The sequence below is a fragment of the Solanum stenotomum genome, chromosome 9, assembly GCF_019186545.1.
Source record: "Solanum stenotomum isolate F172 chromosome 9, ASM1918654v1, whole genome shotgun sequence".
Classification (NCBI taxonomy): domain Eukaryota; kingdom Viridiplantae; phylum Streptophyta; class Magnoliopsida; order Solanales; family Solanaceae; genus Solanum; species Solanum stenotomum.
In genome coordinates this window covers 24,932,839-24,955,332 of record NC_064290.1, presented here as the reverse complement: position 1 = coordinate 24,955,332, position 22,494 = coordinate 24,932,839, and the positions used below count along the sequence as shown (strand labels likewise).

The window sequence follows — 22,494 nt, the reverse complement described above, 5'->3', positions numbered from 1 at the left end:
CAGTTATACATGCCTCAGTTTATGAATGCATCATTATCAGATTAATTGTTGCATTCTCAGTTTGCATGTTCAATTCAAGCTATCCAGTATTTACAAAATTCAGTCATAACCAGTTAACTACTTAATTCATTGGGAGTAGCATAATATCGAGTTGGACTAGGGTTCAGCGTACCCATATAGTCCCAGAACTATAAGCCACATAGGTGTAAGTCCCCTCTGTGGGCAACATCAGTTTAGTGATCACGCTAGCATGCCTCTATACCTCTAGCAGGGTATATTGGGTCCTCTCGATGACGCGTATACATCGGACTCCATATTTAGCTCATGTGGTTTTATGTTAGTAGCTCCCACAGTTCAGTCAGATTCTATTGCATTGACCATTTATCAGTATATTCAGTATTCAGTCTCAGCATGTTAAAAATTGGTCATTGCATTCAGTTAGCTCAGTATTCAATATCTATATCATGTTCAGATTATTTCATTGCTTTATTGCTTTGTTCAGTTATATGTTATTTCAACTTTACTCTATCCTACATGCTCAGTACCTTTCAAGTATTGACGCATACGTGCGCTATATCTTCTCGTGATGTAGGTTCAGGTTCTCAGCATCTAGATCACGCTTAGATCGGTTCTCGATCTCCAATTTAGCAGAATCAGTGGTGAGTCCTCATTCTCCGAGGACAATAGTCATGAGTTTCTTTTCAGTATTTTTAGTCCTTTAGTTTCAGTTTTGCTAGACTTAGCTGGGGCCTTTCCCAACATTTCTAGTTAGTTAGAGGCTATTTTCAGACATAGATAGATTCAACTTAGTATTGGGTTAATATCTTTCTTGTATTAAACTCATCAGTTTTTCATATATCTCAGTTATAGTATATGGTTTTCCCCATTCTTTTCATTTTATTTATGATTTAGCTTCCGCATCAGTTTATTATCGTTAGTATGCTCCTGATCATGCCAGTAGGGTTAGCTTGGGATCACTTGTGGTCCTAGGTCCCATGTCCGCGTCTCGAGGGTAGTCTCGGGGCGTGACAGCCAGGATCAGGAAGCTTTTCCTGATGTGGTTACTGGTACGTTGCGATTCTGTCATTTAGATGTTTATGCTTTGTTAGATCCAGGGGATACTCTTTCCTTTGCAACTCCTTATATAGCAGTAAACTTCGATGTCAGTCCAAAAAATCTTTAGAATCCTTCTTCGTCTCTACTCCAGTCGGTGACCCAGTTATAGCTAGACGGGTATACAAAAATTTCTCAGTCACAGTCTCTCAGAAAATCATCTCAGCAGATCTTGGAGAGTTAGAAATGGTAGACTTTGATATCATTCTAGGCATGGATTGGTTACATTTCTGTTATGCCTCAGTCGATTGTAGAACTACGATAGTTCATTTTCTTTTGTGACTCCTTATGTTGAAGTTTGTCCAGGTGCAAGTCGATTGGTTACATTCCTGTTATGCCTTACTTTATCCAGGTGCGAGTTTTTATTTTGTGACTCCTTATATAGAAGTTTGGCATTTCCCCCAAACAACTTCTTGAGCCCTTCAGCCTTTCCACACCTGTTGGTGAGTCTATTCTAGCAGAGAGAGTCTATCATAATTTTACCATCTCTGTCAATCACAAGGACACTATGGCTGACTTAGTTGAGCTAGATATGGTGGACTTTGATGTTATTCTAGGTATGGACTGCTTCGTGCTTGTTAGGCCTTAGTCGATTGTAGAACTCGGGTAGTGAAGTTTTAGTTTCCCAATGCGCCAGTTTTAGAGTGAAGGAGTAGTTTAGTAGTGTCTAAGTATCTTATCATTTCATACCTTAAGGCCAGAAAGTTAGTTTCTAAGGGGTGCATCTATCACTTAGTCCAAGTTAATGACTTTAGTGTTGAGACACTGCCTATTCAGTCAGTTCTAGTTGTGAGTGAGTTTCCAGAGGTCTTTCCAGATGATCTTTCCAAAGTCCCTCCTGAGAGATAAATAGACTTCGGAATAGATATTTTTCCCGATACTCAACCCATTTCTATTCATCCATATATGATGGCTCCAACTGAGTTAAAAGAGTTAAAAGAGGAGTTGCGAGATCTTCTTGATAAGGGTTTCATCTGACCTAGTGTCTCACCTTGGGGCATTCCGGTTTTATTAGTGAGAAATAAAGATGGTTCCTTTAGGATGTGTTTCGATTATCGCTAGTTGAACAAGGTCAACATAAAGAATAAGTATCCTCTTCCGAGAATTGATGATCTTTTTAACCAACTTTAGGGTGCCACTTGTTTCTCTAAGATAGACCTCAGATCGGGCTATCATCAGTTGAAATTGAATGAAAGTTACATCCTGAAGACTTCATTCAGGACTCGTTATGGTCATTATGAGTTCCTTGTTTAGGTCCTTTGGTTTGACTAACGCTCCTATAACATTCATGGATCTTATGAACAGAGTGTTTAAGTCATATCTTGACATGTTTGTTATTGTATTTATTGATGACATATAAATATATTCGAATAATGAGGAGGACCATGCTAGTCCTCTCTAAATACTCCTCCAAACTCTCAAGGATCGTGAGTTATATGCCAAGTTTTCTAAGTGTGAGTTTTGGCTTGAATCCGTGGAATTCTTAGGCCACATTGTGTTTGGTGAAGGGAAGCGAGTTGACACTCATATTGAAGCAGTTCAGAACTAACCTAGACCTATGTCTCCAATTGATATAAGGAGTTTCTTGGGATTAGCTGGTTACTATAGAAGGTTCGTCGAGGGATTTTCATCTATTTCATCCCCATTGACTAAGTTAACTCAGAAAAATAACTAAGTTTCAATGGTCTGAAGCTTGTGATAAGAGATTTTAGGAATTAAACACTCGGTTAACCACTGCTCCAATATTGACCCTACCAAAGGGGACAAAGGGTTTTGTTGTTTATTGCAATACGTCCAGAGTTGGACTTGGTTGTGTATTGATACAAAATGGTAAGGTTATAACTTATGCCTCCATACAACTTAAGATTCTCGAGAGAAACTACCCGATTCATGATCTTGAATTGGCAGCAATAGTTTTCGCTCTCAAATTACGACGTCACTATCTCTATGGTGTTCATGTGGATGTGTTTACCGACCATAAGAGTATCCGATATGTTTTGAGTAAGAAGGAGCTTAATCTCAGACAAAGGAGGTGTTAGAGTTGCTTAAGGATTATGACATAAGTATCCTCTATCACCCAAGTAAGGCTTTTGCTGATACTTTGAACGGATTGTCCATGGGCATTACTACTAATATTGAGGATGATAAGAAAGAATTGGCAAAGAAAGTTCAGAGACTGGCACGTTTGGGAGTCCGTTTGTTAGATTCTAGTAAAGGTGGAGTTGTGGTGATGAATGAGGCTGAATCATCATTAGTGTCTGAAGTGAAGGAGAAACTAGACAAAGACCCTCTCTTACTTGAACTAAAGACAAATGTTCATAAGCAAAAGGTAATGGCTTTTGAATAAGGTGGAGATTGTGTGTTGAGATATCAAGGTAGATTGTGTTTACCAAAGGTGGATGAGCTCCAAGAGAGGATCGTGGAAGAAGCTCATAGATGCAGATATACTGTAACACTTCGTATGCTAGAAAGACCAGATTGCAGAAAATTAGAAGTTGCAGGTGCCGCCAAAGGACTGTAGGTGGGGTCCGTGGTTGGCCACCTGCAACCCCTCCCTAGAAAACCCAGAAAATTATTCTAGGGGTCGACCCATGGCCGGACCTACGGACCGTAGGTCAAACCACGAGCAGTGGTCCTGGTCCATGGATCGAGACCCCCAGAATTCCCTCTATGAAGCCAAACGATGGTTGACCAGGACAAAACGTAGGTCCATCGGTTGGACCCGACAACTTTTAAGTCAGGGGTCATTTGGTATTTTCCCTATGCGTTGGACACCTAAACTACGTCGTTTAACCCCTAAACTACTTCCTTTGGTCAGTTTTAGCCTAGTAACTTAATTAGACTTTACCCGAGTAAACTCATTCTCCAAAATTCATCCAAGTTGAACGAAAAAGAGGAGAAAGAGTCGACCAACCCTCTCCAAGAACGCAATAATGTTTCCTCCAGTTCCAGCCCAAAATTGAAAGATTTCTCTGTGAAATTCGTCACCAGGTATGTGGGATTTCATTAGTGGGTTCTTTTCGCCCATTAGGTCCCTAGAATTCAGTCAGATTCTTGATTCTTTATATCATGTTTAGACCTAGGTTTTCTAGAATTTTAGAAAAGTGTTGTGATTCAGCTATTAAATCAATCCTAATCATATTAACATGTTTTTGAGGAATTGTTGCTCAACTTCTTGCATGAAACTCAGAACCCTAGTTGTGTAGATTCATTTAGTTCATGAATTACACTAGCTAAGTCAGTTTATTTTGATATACATGCCTCAGTTAAGAATGTTTTATTATCAATATATTTATGGTGCATTTTCAGTTAGCATGTCAATAGTTTGAGCTATTCATTTATAATGTGTTACTTACATAATCAGTTGGGAGTAGTCTTACTACTGAGTGTACTAAGGGTCAGTCACCCTCATAGTCCTAAAACTACGTGGCCCCATAGGATAAGTCCCCTCTGTGGGCAACATATTTAGTGATCACGCCAGTCATGCCTTTATACCCCTGGATGGGGCGATACATTGGACTCTACATATAGCTCTCGTGGTTTTATATCGGTTAACAGTAGCTCCCAAAGTCAGACTACAGTGCATTGACCAGGTTATCAGTTACAATTCAGTATTTAGTCTCAGTATGTCATGTACTTGGTCATTGCATTCAGTTAGTTCAGTATTCATTATATTTCAGTATTTACCTTATATTCAGATTATGTCATTGTTGTTATTGCTTTGTTCAGTTATGTATATATTGTTCAGTTTTATCCTATCCTACATGCTCATTACCTTTCAGGTACTGACGCATACTCTGCGCTACATGTTCTCGTGATGTAGGTTAAGGCCCTTAGCATTCAGATCATGCATAGATCAGTTCCCAATCTCCAGTTCAACAGTATCAGTGGTGAGTTCTCATTCTTCGAGGACGATTTCCATGTCTTTTCTTCAGTCATTCCTATTTTAGTTTCAGTTTTTCTAGAATTAGCTGCGGGCATGTCCCAACATCTCTAGTCACTTAAAGGCTTTCATTCAGACATGGTTAGACTCAGTTTTAGTTTTGAGTTTGATCTTTCAGTTGTTATTGAGCCCTTAGTTTTATATATTCAAACTTAGAATGGATACCCCATCATTTCACTTTATGTCATGTTCTAAGCTTCCGCACAATATTTCTCTTTTCAAATTTATCTAGTATGCTATGATATGCCAGCTTAGGGTTAGCTTGGAGTTACTCGTGATCCTAGGTCCTATGTTTACGCCAAGGGGGTAGCCTTGGGGCGTGACATATTCGATCCATCTCGGTTCCACAAGAGATGTACCATGACTTGGGAGAAGTCTATTGGTGGAATAGTATGAAGAGGTGCATTGAAGATTTTGTTGTGCCCAAATTGCCAAAAAGTCAACGTAGAACACCAAAGGCCAGGTGGTGTGGCTTAGAACATAACTCTTCCAGAATGGAAGTGGAAAATGATTAATATGGACTTCATTACTGGTTTATCGCTATCTCGCAAACATCATGATTCGATTTGGGTGATTGTAGATCGAATGACTAATCAACCCATTTCTTACTGTAAAGACCACAAATTGAGCAAAAGATTATGTCAGATTATACATCCAAGAGATAGACCAACTTCATTGAGTCCTTGTGTCTATCATTTTAGATAGGGGTGCAAAATTCACCACTCAGTTTTGGAAGTCCTTTCAGAAAGGTTTGGGTTCAAAGGTAGACCTTAGTACTACTTGTAATCCTCAGACGGATGGCCACGCATAGTGCACAATTCTGACCCTAGAGAATATGTTGAGGGCATGAAGAAAGTGAAGACTATTCAGGAAAGGCTGAAAACAACGCAAAGTAGTCAGAAATCCTTTACAGATGTTAGAAGGAGAGACTTGAAATTTGAGGTTAATGATTGAGTCCATTTGAAGGTTTCACCTATGAAGGGTGTTATGAGATTTGGTAAGAAGGGAAAACTCAATCCCCTTTACATTGGTCCTTATAGGAAATCCAAGAGAGTTGGCAACATAGCTTATGAGTTGGAGCTACCATCACAGTTACCAGTAGTCCATTAGGTATTTCACATATCTATGCTAAAGAAGTGTGTGGGCAACCCTTCACTTATTGTACCTACCGAAAACATTGGTATCAAGGACAACCTATCTTATGAAGAGATTCCCATTCAGATTCTTGATTGTTAGTTTCGCAAGTTGATAACCAAAGAGGTTGCATCAGTCAAGGCCTTATGAAGGAATCAATTTGTTGGGGAGGCAACATGGGAAGCTGAGGAGGATATGAAGACTAGGTACCCTCAACTTTTTCCTTCCGAATCAATTCCAGACTAAGGTACTAACTCTTTGTAAAGTTCTCTTTAAGTTGTTATGTTGAGTTTATGCTAATTACATGTTTTGTTCTTAAGTTGGGTTGTTAGACACTCCCCCTATCTTGCTTAACAATCTCATTTGAGGACGAATATTTCCAAGGGGGAGATATTATAACACTCGGACTTTGAAAAGGGCTAAAAAGGGGTTTGTGCAAGTCACCCATCAATTTTTAGTTTTGGGTCTACTTCAAATGAAAATATTTCTCAAAACATAAAGAATTAGGTGGCTCATGACCTATCAAATTAAAGGTTTTTGAGTCCTCTTTTCAACGCCGCCAAGTTTGCTTGATTTTGAGCTCAAAGTAAAAAGTTATTCTCGTTTTAGTGAAGACCTCTCTTTTAAGGCATCTCAATCATTTTTAGAAGGGTAGTTTAGTCTTTTCCCATGCCTTGTAATCCTAGCCACGTTTTTCTTCACCCAATTAAGGTTTGAAACACCATTAATTCAATATTTCACGGTCTTTAACACTTAGAGAAGTTAGAGTAAAGTTTCAAGAGGAGAAAAATCTAGGTTTGAGGCGTTCTTCAAGATTCCAACGATTTTTGCCAAGAACATTATTCTTTTCTGGTATGTAAGGCTTCTCACAGTGATGGAATTGTTCTTTCTCACGTCCTACATCTCAATTTAGTGAAGAAATTGTTAAATCTAAAGGATCCATTTGTATTTCTTGATATTTGAATCCGGTTATTTAACAATTGGGGTTTTGATTCTTTTGTTTTGTGAATCTTATAGTGTTGTTCATGCTTACAGTCACATGAACCCTATTGATTTGATAAAGTTATGTTTCCAAAGGAATTGTATGAAAGTTCTCATGTATTCATGTTGGGTTTGAGAATCAAGATGACTTTAGAAATAATTTCCCAATTCTAAACTAATGTGGGGTTCTAATTTAGGATGAAAAAAATCGTTAGGGTACTAGGCAGGGCATGGGGCGGCTCTCCAGACTTGGCGTTCAGTAGTTTGGTGCCTGACACCCCGCGCCAGCAATGTGCTAGGGGTCGCCTGGATCAATTCTTCCTTGTTTCTTTCGGCGCGTGTTCCTTTAAGTTGTGGTTACGTTTCCCCTCTTTAGATTAGCTCCTATAAACTCCATTTACCTTTGAAAATACCTACACATCCTAATACGTGTCTTAGCGTGCATTCAAAACTAAAGTGAGTTTACATGAAAGGTTTAAGGGGTCTATTTTCAGAAAAAAGAAGAGTTTTCAGTTGTTATGCATATTGATCTTGAGCTTGAAAGATAAGTCCATAAGTATACGTAAATGCAAGTATGAGTTATGTTTTTTTTGAAAAGTACTTCAGTAAAGTAATAGCCCTTTCTTTCCAAAGGGTGAATAGAATAATTGATATTTATTATTCTGGGAGTAGTATGGAGCATCAAATCGGGTTAGAGTCTTTTATAACTCAAAAGTCCCATAAAACTACGAAGCCAACGTAGGATAGAATAGCATTGATTCATCCTGTCACTCTTCACTGACTCTGAGAAGGCCTATTAGATGGATCCATAGTTACAGTATCATATCATCCTATACCCTGGCAAAGTATAGGATGACCCTAAAACGTGGGTGAAGCATTGTATCATTACTAGGCTCATGGTAATGGTTGTCGATTAAAGAAACTCCCAACAAATAAAGTATATTATTTTCATATTGCTTTTATTGCGTATTGTATTGTAAAGTTTAAATTATTTTCACATCATGTTTATGTATTGATTCAATTGAGTTGCTTTCAGTCATTCAGTTCAATTAATTGTTCTTTCAGCCATATTACATACTCTTACATTCAATGTACTGATGCCATTCAACCTGCATCTTTAATGATGCAGATACAAGTGTTCAGGATCATCAACAAGCACTTCGTTCAGATCATCTTACACTCATAGACAGTATTTGGTAAGGCCTCCTTGCTTTCGGGAGACTCCAATTTCATTTAAGTTTTAGTAGTATTTAAGGCATTATGGGTCTTGTCCCATCATCTATCTTGAAATAGTTAGAGGCTTCATATAGACGGACATAATTAGATGTTCCTATTGTTTCTCATGATGTTTATTTAACTTATGAATTATGTTAAGTATTACAAGACAATGTTTTTAAAACTTCTCTTTGAATGTCTAAATCTCATCTATTTAAGCTTCTGCGTATCTTTAAGGGTCATGTGAGTCATAGTTAGCCAGGCCAAGGGTTCACTTGTGGATCAAAAATGATTCTTGAGTGTTGGTCACGTCCAAAGGGTAGGCTCGAGTCGTGACAAATGAGTTCCTAAGGCCTTGAGTAACATTTTCAAGTAGTAAATTTCAAATTCAAACCTTATTTTCGAATTTGAGTTTTGAGTTAATTGACCCAATTTTCAAAGTGAATGATGTGAGTATTGTTGTTTCCGCAAATTTATTGTGAATACTTGTTTGTTTTAGATTGTGTGGCCTTTGACATTAATTGGAAGGGGAAGACTCAACTCTTGGAGGGATTAATTGATTGATTTAAGAAAAATGATCTCCTAAGCCTTGTAATCTAGTAGAATTTGTGTATTCCCTTCATTGTGTGTGTTGGGAGTAATGAAAATGAGGTGAATGGTTAATTGTCCACATGATAAATCTTAAAAAATAAAAAAAGGATTGAAATGTAAAAGTTACGTGTTGATCATAATGTTTGCAAATCGCTTTGTTATGACCCCTTTTTGATTGATTGAAGAAATACTTGATAGCATAAATGTGAACTTGGATTGCATAAATTGTTATCTCTTCCGTGTGGTGTGATATTGCTTGTGCGCATTGATTGCTGGACACTGTGATGAGACATGTGAGGGTTATGATGCCAAGGTCATTTCCGATAAGTGTTTATGATGTCGCGATCACTGTCGACAAGTGCTATGATTCTGGCAAGTGTTTGTGATGTCTAGGTCATTTTCGACTAGTGAGTTGATATAAAGCTGATGAAAAATGGTTCCAGCTAGAGATTAATTATGTGATTTGATGCATTTTGATGTTTATGTGTGACTTACTTGTTAATTGTGATTGATGAACTTGTTACCTGTGATTGATATACTTGATATTGAGATCGACTTACTTGATGCGTGTTGAATTGTAACTATTGTATTATGACTATTGAGCCTTCTGACCTGTAAATTGTAGAACAGTTAGATTGGGCTGACTTCTGTGTAGGTTGTAGTTTGAGGAGGTTCGATTGGAATGGAAGGAGCATTCAATTTCTAGCTAGTTGCTTTGTTTATTAGGTTGCTTGTTGGATACCATATTGTCGGTACTCTCTCCTTTCTTCTACACTTGTGTAAGTTCCGAGCCCGTTACTGTGTGATCGTCCTTTTTCTCCTATTTTCTGAGGCTTGTCAAAGGACTATTGAGAGGTAGTTGATTGTCATTCCGGTGGATCCTCTTTTTCCTTTTCTTTATGCTTTGTTCTATTTGAGAAACAAAGGTTGAGACTTGTACTTATTTCTTAATTTCGTACTTTGTGTATTTGTAGCTTGTACACGTGACAATCAGATTTTGTGATTTTAATAGAAAAAATAAGTTTTTCCGCTTTTATCTTGTTCTTGCTTTATCTTTTCATTTATTTTCATTTCATTGGGTTGATGCTGACTTGTCTTGATGAAAATAGACAAGTGTCATCACATCCATTTTTTATTTGTGACAGTAGCATTCAAAATTTTCAAAGTTAATATTTTAAAAGATCACCGAACTATGAAAAGTTGTCTAATAAAATAATTGAATTTAAATTTGTATTAATAAAATCTTTCAACTTTAACACATTTATCTTTTAAAATAATTCAACTATATTTATCATTAGAGTAGTGTTTATAAGCAAAATTTTTTAAGACATCCAAATTTGTGGATTTTATTCGGAGAAGTTACGAAAACTCAGTGGTTACCGGCTCTACTTAACGCCGGGAAATCAGTGAATATGGTTGGGGAAAAGGTGGTGATTGTATTTGATTTTGATCGGACTCTCATTGACGATGACAGCGATAGATGGGTCGTCGAGAATATGGGTCTAACCCATTTGTTCAACCAGCTCCGACCAACTTTACCTTGGAATGCTCTCATGGTCACTCTTGATTTTTCTTTTGTTTTTGGTTTTTTAATTAACAATATTGGTATTTTGATTTGTAACCCCAATTAGTGTTATGTTGGTGGGTTATCCAGCAGAATTTTGTTTTTCAATAGCTAGATTGGTTACTATTTTCTGATTCGACTATCATTTCCTAACAATGTGTAGTGACTGGTGTTTAGGATAGGATGATGGAGGAGCTACATTCACAGGGTAAAACTGTTGAGCAGATAGCTGAATGTTTGAAGCAAGTTCCGTTGCATCCTCGGACAATTTCAGCCATACAATCAGCTCATGATCTCGGGTATGTATTTCTAAATTGTCATTTTGATTGATATATTAGATATTTCGATGAAATTGGTGCTTTTTTCTAATTACATTTGTGGTTATTTCAGATGTGACTTAAAAGTAGTTAGTGATGCCAATCAGTTTTATATCAAGACTATATTGAAACATCACGGATTATACAGATGTTTCTCGGAGGTCATTACTAACCCAACATCAGTAGATGGAGAAGGTAGATTGAGGATCTTTCCTTACCATGATATGACTTCTTTTCATGGGTGTAGGCTATGCCCTCCTAACTTATGCAAGGTATCCTAACATCCATTTTGTCATTCTCTGAAACTTGAAGAAATTACTCATCTCAATGCTCGAGTAGTTTTGTGGTCAGATGATGAATTCCTATAATTCATGCTAGATGTGTTCTATAGAAATAAGAAAAATCATCAAAACTTTGCAAGTCTCAAATGAAATGGATTTGTTTCACTTTTCCCAATTTTGCAGTCAAAACTTGTAGCTGTTGAGATCATTCATGTATTGCTATATGATGTTTCCTTTCATTTTAATTTGTTCTTACTTGCTTAATCCATATTAAGTTTGAAAGGCGTATGATCCCGTGGAAAATGCTCCTTGTGTCTATCTCTCTTACCATTTCAAAACAAGTATGCTTGAACTTTCAAGTCTTGATATCTCCCATGCATAAGATATTTCTGCTTGACCCTTGATTAGTTTTGTATCATCTCCGATAACAACTGTGGTTAGCTGTTGTGAAGGTTATATTGATGAAATTGTGAATGCAGCCTTCTTAAATTATACCTTATAGGTGAAGGAAATTTTAGAACTACAAAGCTTTCAGGCGTTTATGGTCGCGTCTTTATTTCCTTTGTCTTTGACCATGTCTCACAGGATTCTTCAAATGATCTAAAGACATATTTTCATTGCTACTAACATTGCCTCCCATGACATTTTGATGTGATTCTTACCATTAATTAGTAAAATTTTGCTATACTAGTCCCAATAATGCATTCGCTACAAGTAGCTAATATCTAAAATATCAGCTATCCTTTTGCGTAGGGTCTTGTTATTGAGCAGATCCAAGCTTCCATGAGTGAGAAACGGAAATCAAGATTCATATATCTTGGAGATGGGAGAGGTGATTACTGCCCAACGTTGAAGCTCGATAAAGGAGACCATGTAATGCCAAGGAAGGGCTTTCCATTGTGGGATCTCCTGCTAAGTGATCTAAATCTTTTGAAAGCAGACAGTCATGAATGGAGGAATGGGGAAGAACTAGAAAGCATCCTACTCCAGCTTATTGAAAAAATATACAAGGAATAGAACATTAACATTCTTGATAACAGTCTATTTAAATTGTCAGTGTATATCTCCCTCCAACATTTTCCAAATTGAGGCCAGCCAGTAGGTTTGTGCACTAAATTGGTATCTGTTAATTTCAGCTTTATAGGTGATTTTGGTCTATTTAAGCACTGTGCTTCAAGGCTCAAGTTGGGGTTGGCGCTTCAGACCGGATGATAACAGTACCACAACAACTATGCCTCGGTTCCAAACAAGTCGATGTTATGAATTTTCATTGACCATGTTAATTCATTTAAACTCATACTAGTCAAATATACGTGCTTTGTACATGTGTATTGCATTAATTAATAACAAATGTTGCAACTCATACTGGCCTCTACTTATTTGTTGCAATTTACAACTCATTACTTTTCAGTAAAAGAAGCATTACAGAGACATCCTTAAGTTATTATCCATAATTTATATTTTTAAGTTTATATACATATACCAAATTTGATCCATAAAAAATTACCCCTTCTATCCATCTCAAGTTAATATTTCCTTCCTAATGAAAGTCATGACAAAAACTTAATTTTACTTTCTAATTATTTTCAAAAAAGAAGAAGAAAATTGCTATAACTTAATAAAATTGTAATTAATTTTAAAGTTTGAAATGTTAAGGACTTTTAATATAATTAAAACTAGTATATCTACCTGTACGATGCGTGGATAATATAAAAAAATATTAATCACATATATTGTAATATGACTTATATTAGTATATCGGATCCCATAACGTTATCAAAATCTCTATTATCATCTAATTTTGTAACACAATATAATTAAATCTCCATGTAATTGAAGAACGAACACATGATCATTTATTAACTTGTGCTATATAAATTAGAGATAAGTATTGAAAACACCCCTAAACTTGACGTGAATTATTACTTTAGTCCCCCGACTATTGACAGCCTTAAAAACATCCCTCTACATGATTAGTTAGTTTAAAAACACCTCTCTTATGCCACATGTCATCCACCTATGCGTATATGTGGAATTTTCTGTTGATGTGGCGTACACATAGATATATAGAGTAAAAAAGAGAAAAAAAATTTAAATAATTAAATGCTAAAATTTAGTAAAGAAGAATTCTTTTTAAAAATTAATTTTTTTTCTTACCTTACCCCATCCCCTGCCCAAGTACCCCAACCCCACCACACATCCCCACCCCTTCACCCCCCAAAAAATTTAAAAAGTTTTTATTAAAAAGACACTTTTTATCCAACACCACCGAGTACCCCGACTCCTCCCTTTCCCCCTCAAGAAAAAAATTACTTTTAAAATAAAATATATATTTTCTTATCCCACCCCTCTCCTCTCAAAAAATAAATAAATTAAAAGACTTTTTTGGGGTAGGTGGGTAGTGAGATGTGAGGAGGGGTACTGGGTAGAGGATGAAGTGGGGTGATAAGAAAAAAATAAATTTTTAAAAAGAAAAAAAGTTCTTTTATCTTCTTAAATTGCTAAATTCTTAACTTTTAATTATTTAAATGTTCTTTAAATATTTTTACATATATGTAAGTGTATGCCACGTCAACAGAAAATGCCACATAAGAGAGGTGTTTTTAAATTCACTTAATCAAGTAGAAGGGTGTTTTAAAGGCTGTCAATAGTTGAGAGACTAAAATAATAATTCACGCCAAATTTAGGAGTGTTTTCAATACTTATTTCTATAAATTACGTAACTAGGCAAACATCTACTAGTGAATTACTTTTTTTTTTGGGTAATAATAGATACTTTATATATAACTAGAAAAAAAGACTTAGTTGTTTAATACATAAATTACTGGGGGCATTCCCCATAGCTGAAAGTTGGCCCTTTATATGGCCATTAGTGTCATAATTAGTTAAAGAAATGCTCCTATAAAAACAAGTTCCAGCCTTGTTTGTTTCCATGGCTTCCATGGCACACAAAGGTGGAACTTCAAATAAAAAATAAATAAAAATTAGGAGCATAACAACTTGCCTTTTTTGGTTCATTCTTTAGCCAGTGCATCTGCTATGCTATTTTGCTCCCTGAAGATATGTCTTGGGGCCCGAAACGTCCAGTTATTGCATTAAAGACCTCCATTCATAAATTATGTTAGTGTAGTGTAAATGATCATGTTGCAACATGGAGATTGCATTGGTAGAGTCAGTATTCAAGATCAGGGGAATTAAATTTCTACTCTTCACAAGCGTAAGTCCAAATAGAATTGCCAAGAGTTCTGCTTGATGGGGGGTTGGTGTGGATGCATTTCTTATTGAACCTCGTAACTCAAAGGCCATTGCGGTCTATAATTACTCTCTCAGGGCCTGGACTTGCCTCTGTAGAACCATCAGTATTAAGCTTGTAAGTGCCTCGAGTTGGTGGTTCCCATTTAACCTTGATGGTTATGTTATTCCTATGTTTTTCCATACTCCTTCTGGCCAAGATATGCTACCCTATCGCACTTACGATGACATGGTTGACCTTGATATGGTATTTGTTTTTGTTGAAACCATTGTCATTTCTGCTGGTGCATAGGTTCCAAAGGCTGAAGGGGTGATGTCATTTAAAGTTAGCCATTGGTTGAACTTCTTGTTCTTTAAGGAGTTCTAGGTGTCGAGCCAGTTATTGGTGTTGAGGGTGGAAGATCCAGTTACAATATAGCCAGTATGTGGCTATATTGTGTTATTGGGTAACAATCCACTCAGTTGGAAGTCCAAGAAACACGAAACCATATCCTTATCTTCAGTTGAGGATGAGTACAAGGCTTGAGAAAGGTTGCAGGTGAATTGGTTTGGCTCAAAAGGTTACTTGAAGAGCTCACAGTGCCCTTATCAACTTCCATTGGTGTATATTGTGATAGTCAATCAACTCTCCATATTGCTCGAAATCCTCTATTCCATGAATGAACTAAACATATTGAACTCGACTGTCATTTTATGAGGAATCAACTACAAGCTGGTCTTATGTCACTACATCACATAAGCTCCAACAATCAACAGTCATTTTGACAAAGACATTGATTGGGATTAAGCATTCTACTACATTAAAGAAGTTGTCTGTGTTCTCCACGCCTCCAACCGGGGGGGGGGGGGGGNGGGGGGGGGGGGGGTTACTCATCCTTATGGATTGTGTCTATGGTAGTCAATTTATACCTTCGTGCGGTGCTCACACATCTTTTCATTCTAATTGATAGATGTAGTTTTATTTTAATAAAGTATACAATTGTGTTATATAAAAAAACATAAAGAATCTAGGCAACGTCATACTGTAGCAACAATTATATTATTTTTATAAATGCAAAAGTAGGTTAAACAAAATTTAAAACACAAAGGAGATGAAGAAGTGTTGTTTAATAAAACGCAAAATTTAAAACACAATCATATTACCAAGTTAGTGTGCTTGCTTCGACGTTGCTAGATTTTGAGTCGAATCATATAAAATATGGGAAATGATGAGAGAAAACAGTAAAAGTTGTAACTTTTTTTTAAAAAAATTTGTTTGACATCAAAAGTATAATCAAAAGCCCATAGTTCGCGGTATTCCATTCACCCGAGAGCCACCAAGATGTACTGTGATTTGCGGGTGATATATTGGTGGAATGGGATGAAGAAAGATATTGCGGAGTTTGTGGCTAAATGTCCTAACTGTCAACAAGTGAAAGTTGAGCATCAGAAACCAGGAGTTTTGTCCCAAGACATTAGAATTCCTACTTGGAAGTGGGAAGATTTGAATATGGACTTTCTTGTTGGTTTGCCTCGCAACCGGCAACAACATGACTCAATTTGGGTTATAGTAGATCGAATGACGAAATCAGTTCATTTCATTCCCGTCAAGGTTTCTTATTCGGTGGAGGACAATGCTAAGTTGTACTTGAGGGAAATGGTAAAGTTGCATGGAGTGCCTTTATCCATTATCTCTGATCGTGGTACCCAATTCACTTCACTGTTTTTAAGATCCTTCCAAAAGGGTCTTGGTACTCATGTTAAGCTTAGTACGACCTTTCATCCTCAAATCAATGAGAAAGCAGGCGTACTATCCAAACATTGGAAGATATGTTGAGAGCTTGTGTGATAGATTTCAAGGGTAATTGGGATGATCATTTGCCTTTGATTGAGTTTGCCTATAACAATAGTTATCACTCAAGTATTGGTATGGCTCCATTTGATGAGGCATTGTATGGTAGGAGGTGTAGATCTCCTATAGGCTGATTTGAGGTGAGTGAAGTTGCCCTAATATGTCACGACCCGAGCCTACACCCCGGATGCGACACAAGACTCTGAAAAGCCTCATACAAGCCTCATAGCATTCATAACATTAGACATATGAAAAATGGTACGGAATTTAAAACTTTAATCCATACAATTAAAAACTTATTTAAAACAACGGAAGTTTAACATTGTCTCACATGGCCATCTAATACATTTTTAGAATAAAAAATAGGGTCACACCCCTTTAACATAATCCGAAACTTAAAATGACAATAAAGGAAACTACTAAAAACTCCCATATGTCCTCGAATCTTGATGACTCACCACTGGCTTAAAGATTAGTCAATCCAAGCTTTACTCCAAAGAAATCACCTTAAGATCCGGAACCTACACTTTGTAGTAAAAATAGAAGAAATATGGGTTAGCACACAAAAATGTACCAAGTATGATGACCATGCAAAAATCATGCTTTAAAAGGACATTTTGGTTGAAAACCATGCTTTATGCCAATTTTGAGAAATATCATGAACTTTAGTATAAAAGGCATAAGATACAATCATATTCAACATGCATATCATTTCAACATAATAGAACCACCATCTGAGGCAACCCTAAGTTATACTTATGCAATGTATAAATGGCATCCCATAATACCACTCATACTAAGTACCCCTTTGAGGCCACCATAGACAAGGAACATACTTATTCAATAAGTCATGACAAGGAAAGCAACTCATAATAACATTTCCAAGTAAAGCATTCAACATTACATTAAGCCTTTAAGTCAATATTCTCATTAGCTTCATTATGAGCACATTCTTTTCTTTAACCTTTAAGACATTAGAAAATGACACCATATCCCTCTCAAAGCCTACTCGTGCAATGTATGAATAACATTCCATACTACCACCCACATGCCATAGAACCTCTTGAGTAACCATAGCACGTATCTCACATGATGGGAATAAGCATTAACTGACATAGACCATGTGAGAAAACCATGTAGTCCGATGTCTATCCCACACCGTAAAGGGTTGGTCTACTTGTCTAAGGTAGGACCGGTAACATTTTAGCTGAGGTGGATCCACTAGCTAATAACCTATGTGGGCACATAGTTTTGGGATAAGAAAGATGTTCATTGAAACTCGGCCTATCGTGGGGAGAGTTTCCATCTTACCATATCCACTCGATGCTAAGCTTACATTCCCATAGAATAGTTCATTACTTTAACATCATTACACATGAAAGAGCGCCATAAGCCTACCGATTCAAGGTACATTATTTAACACATGAAAGGGCGCCTTAAGCCTACCGATTCAAGGTACATCATTTGGATAGCTCGCTGAATCCTCATGAAAGGGTGCCATAAGCCTACTGATTGAAGGTTCATCATTATCATTTATGGAAGGGTGCCATTAGCCTAACGATCCAAGACACATCATTAGAATAGTTCATAGACTCATCATGCAAGGGCTACCGCCATTAGGTCTACCGATTCAAGACAAAGCCTAGAATACTTCATTAATCATTTATGAAAGGACTACCACCATTAGGTCTACCGATTCAATGTTCATTAAGTCAAGCTACATTAGTTACACAAGAAGAGGATGCCCTAAGCCTACGAATTCAAGGTATAACATTACATTGAAGAAACCCTTCACAATACAACATCATCATTAACTAGTGTATAATTGAGAATAATATTTCAATAATACACAAATGCATTCTAGACATGATCACATTACTTTCATTGAAATCATAAAGCATATACATAGCATCATGATTATATATCAATCTTCATAAATTGCCCTTCAAGGCCATGAATCACAATTCACCAACACACCTAGAATACTACAATTTAGGCATGAATAATGACATAATTCAATAAGCTCAATCAATATAGACATATTCTATTCACATGCTTTCATAATCAATCAACCCACATCATGAAGTCACAATTTAGTAATTTAGAAAATTCATGGGTTCTTGGGGGGATTTCATCCTAAATAAACAATTAAACATCAATTCACTCATAATTCATCATAAATAAACCTTTGAATATGTTTAGAAATTGAACACGTGACTTAGATTGAAACCCTAACTTTGGGGGAATTTGGAAGCTTTGAAAACCTGTTTTGGAGGGACTCTATGGGTGAAAGCTACCCATAGATGAAGAGCCACCATACCTTGCTTAAGAATCTCCAAGAAATTTGAGGCTGAACCTTGAATTCGTCCAAACCCTAGCTCCAATCTACTCTTCTTCTTCTTCTTCTTCTTCTTCTTCTTCTTCTTCTTCTTCTTCAGGTAGATGAGGATCCACAAGAGTTTATTGAGGGAATCTAGAAGATTAGTGAGATAATGGGTGTCACTCTTGTTGAGAGTGCAAAGTTAGTTGCTTACCAGTTGAAGGCAGCATATAAGATTTGGTATAAGAAATGGAAGGAAGATAGGGTTGTTGATGGAGGTCAAGTGGACTTGAAAAAGTTTAAGGCTACTTTTTAGGACATGTTCTTTCCACCTGAAGTAGAGCAATATGACACTGAAGGAGTACTCTTTGATGTTCACTCAACTTTCAAATTATGATTCAACTACTATCACGACCTGAGCCTATACCCTGGACGTTGCTGGCACTCGAGAACCATTGTTGGTCCCCAAGCGAACCCTCATTCTGCAGGTTGACTACAAGAGGAAGACTAACCAAGCATACAAAAGCTTAAAGACTAAATTAAATTCAATAAACTTGAATACTGAACCTTTTTAAAAGTCTGTACAATACTCAAAATAAAAGTAAATACAGAAAACTCTTCAACTATGTCTATCTATGAAGCCTCTACTATTACAGAAAGATAACTGGACAAGACCCACGAAATCTCCAAAACTACTAACTGTAATATAAAGGTGAAGTCCTTGGAAAAATAAGAAGGCTCACCAAAGTTGACTGGAATATCACATGACCTCAACAAAACGCATGTTGATGATTCTGAATACCTGTATCTGCATCATCAAATGATGCACACCAAATGGTTCAGTACGTGGAATGTACGAGCATGTAAAGGGAATTTTAAAGCATAAACATAGGCCTGAACATGATAAAAGGGAAACATACTTACCTCTTATCAACTCACTCAACTCAACTCAACTCAAGAATAAGGTACTCAACTCAAAGATTAGATACTCAACTCAATGATATGATACTCAACTCAATGATATGATACTCAACTCAAGATAAAGCAACAATAAAAGATGCAATATATGGAAAACGTTTAACACAATAGATAGCAACTCAATGTATTGAAGAATACAATAATAACTCAGTTTGCATTATCTCCTGTATTCAGATTAGCAAACTAGAAATAATAAAAGATGAAAAGAAAAACACAAAGAACTATCTGAGTCCACAAAACCCACTATGTGTCCTTAAGAAATTTAATCCCCTCAAGTACCCGAGGTTGCAGATTAATTCCTCCCAAGATAAAACGGATTAACCATTAAAGAAGTAGCAGTACCTCAAACTTTGATAATTTCAACAAACTCAAAATGATAGCAATGAATCACACACACAGACACGATCGATCGATTTTGTTTTGTAAGAAATGTATGCAAAAGAAGGGAAGAATTCGATGCAGAAAAATGAGAGAAAACCTCTCTATTTATAGCCAACAAAGGGTAAAGGTCACAATCCTTTGGAAAGAAGACAACCTTTCAGAAAGGTTACAACACTTTGAAAAAGGCATAACCTTTCAAACGGTCACATCTCTTTAGAAAGGACACAACCTTTCATAAAGGCCACAACCCTTCGACATAGTCACAACTCTTCGGGAGAGTCACAACCCTTTATTTTCTGTTCACACCTTTAAAACCCAACAATCCCTCACATGAATAGGGAATGACTATTGTTAAAACATATTCATGAAAAACTGTGTGATTTGTAATTAAGGATTGAATGCCTCTAGATAAGTGGGTTTTCCTTTGAACTTTCCATAGTGAACATATATCGGATATACTCGGTCAATCAGTAGATTTGATATCTTGGAACCGTCGAGCTTTGGTGTATACCTAGACAACATAAGTCACACAATCAACCCTTAAACTATTTTTGGTTCTCATTCTTTTGTTCATTTCAGCCATGAACACGTCTCGATTTATAAGTGCGTAGAGAATTGGCCTTATCGGATTCTCCTTGAAGCAGCTTACACTTCACACTTACATAGGTGATTTCTAAATGTGTTATCCCGTAGATACACCATTTGATATATCCTGTATCAAACTTAGAAATCATTAAAAAGTCCTAATGCCTTTATCATTGTTACTGAACATTGTCTTATCATGAGAATAAAAAATATTTTGACAATGTTGAACCGTCATCAATAACTTTGTTCGATCTCCTTGAACCTAGATCTTGGGATCTCCAGTCTTCTAGGTAGAGTTACCGTCATAATGACTTATTCTCGGCCATAGTCCCATTCCCTTTGATAATCTATCAACTCCCTCTCTAGTTAGGCCTTTTATAAGTGGATTCGACACATTATCCTTTGACTTTACATAGTCAATTATGATAATTCCACTAGAGAGTAGTTCTCTAACAATATTATGTCTACGTCATATATGACGAGACTTTCCGTTATACATCATGCTCCATGCCCTACCTATTGCAAATTAACTCTCACAGTGTATGCATACTGGAGCTAAAAGGTTTGGGCCAAAAATCTTTCAAGAAATTTTGGAGTCATTTTTCTCTTCTTTACAGGCCTTATCTAGAGTGATAAACTCGGATTTCATAGTAGAGCGAGCGATACATCTCTATTTGGAAGATTTCCAAGAGATTGGTCCTCCACCAAGAGTAAATACATATCCACTCGTGGATTTTACTTTATTTAACCCGGTGATTCAATTTGCATCACTATATTCTTCCAATATTGTTGAATATTAGTTATAATGCAAAGCAATAGCTTTTTAAGTATGTTTTAAATACTCCAAAACTCTTTTCATTGTCATCCAATGAGTTTGATTGAGATTACTCGTGAACCGACTTAGTTTATTAATAGCATATGCTATATCTAATCGCGTACGCTTCATGATATATATCATACTTCTCAATACTCTAGCACAATTCAATTGTGAGTCACTTTTATCTTCATTCTTTTGAAGTACAAATCTCACATTTATTAGAATCTTGACAATATTGAAATCCAAATGCTTGAACTTGTCAAGTACATTTTCAATCACATCACTAACTTCAATGTCTTTCATAATGAAGTTACTTTCTAGCATATGCTTAGTAGCATTTATGTCAGAAATGTAACTTTTGATCATCAACATAAAAACAAACAATGACCTTGTGATTTGGAGTGTTTTTAATGTATAAACATTTATCACATTCATTAATCTTGAATTCATTTGCCAATATAGTTTGGTCAAACTTCGCATGTCATTATTTGGGCGCTTGTTTTTAGTCCACAGAGTGACTTAACAAGTTTACAAACTTTCTTTTCTTTACCAGAACCACAAAGCCCTTAGGTTGTTCCATGTAAATTTCTTCCTCCAATTTTCCATTTAAAAAAATCTTTTCACATCCATTTTGACGAATTTGAAGGCCATATTTTGCAACTAGCGCTATTAACATTTGAATTGATGTAATCCTAGTTAGTGCTATTATTTGTCAAACAAGGCTTTCTTATTGTCTAAAGCCTATGACAACAAGTCTGTCTTTGTATTTGTCAATAGTTTCATCAACCTTCTTTTCCTTTAGTAGATCCACTTTGAACCCAAAAGTTTATTTCCTAGAGGAAGATCAACCAACTCTCAGGTATAGTTGCTCAAGATTGAATCTATCTTACTATTGACAACCTTTTCTCAAAGAGAATGAGTCAACAAAGGACATAACTTTTAGAATATATGAGACTCATTTTCAATAAGAAGTGTTACAAAATCAAACTCGTAGGATGTAATTTGTCCATTGAATTTACTACGCCTCCTAATCTCTTTACTAAGTACATTCTCCTTTGGTTCTTTCCAGGGTCGTTTAGACCCTTCACCTGACTATCCTACAGTTCGGACTTATGAACCATAAATCGACATGCTTTACTATTTGTAGCATATCCAATGAACATACAATCCAAAGTCTTAGGTCCTATTTTG

General features: G+C 36.4%; 1 protein-coding gene across 1 annotated transcript; it reads left to right on the top strand.

The window, feature by feature from the left end:
* Positions 1–3,229: 3,229 nt before the first annotated feature.
* On the top strand, positions 3,230–12,156 carry LOC125877390 (thiamine phosphate phosphatase-like protein). The gene is made up of 7 exons (XM_049558697.1): positions 3,230–3,442; positions 3,509–3,630; positions 8,301–8,367; positions 10,351–10,533; positions 10,719–10,840; positions 10,932–11,130; positions 11,893–12,156. The coding sequence occupies exons 1-7, from the start codon at positions 3,230–3,232 to the stop codon at positions 12,154–12,156; spliced, it is 1,170 nt and encodes a 389-aa protein (XP_049414654.1).
* Positions 12,157–22,494: the final 10,338 nt, after the last annotated feature.

Bases quoted from the DNA above. Each gene is read 5' to 3' on its own strand.
- LOC125877390 (XM_049558697.1), top strand. From the start codon at position 3,230: ATGGGCATTACTACTAATATTGAGGATGATAAGAAAGAATTGGCAAAG. The intron at 8,368-10,350 runs GTAAGGCCTCCT...ACGAAAACTCAG, and splicing joins ACACTCATAGACAGTATTTG to TGGTTACCGGCTCTACTTAA. The intron at 10,534-10,718 runs GTCACTCTTGAT...ACTGGTGTTTAG, and splicing joins TACCTTGGAATGCTCTCATG to GATAGGATGATGGAGGAGCT.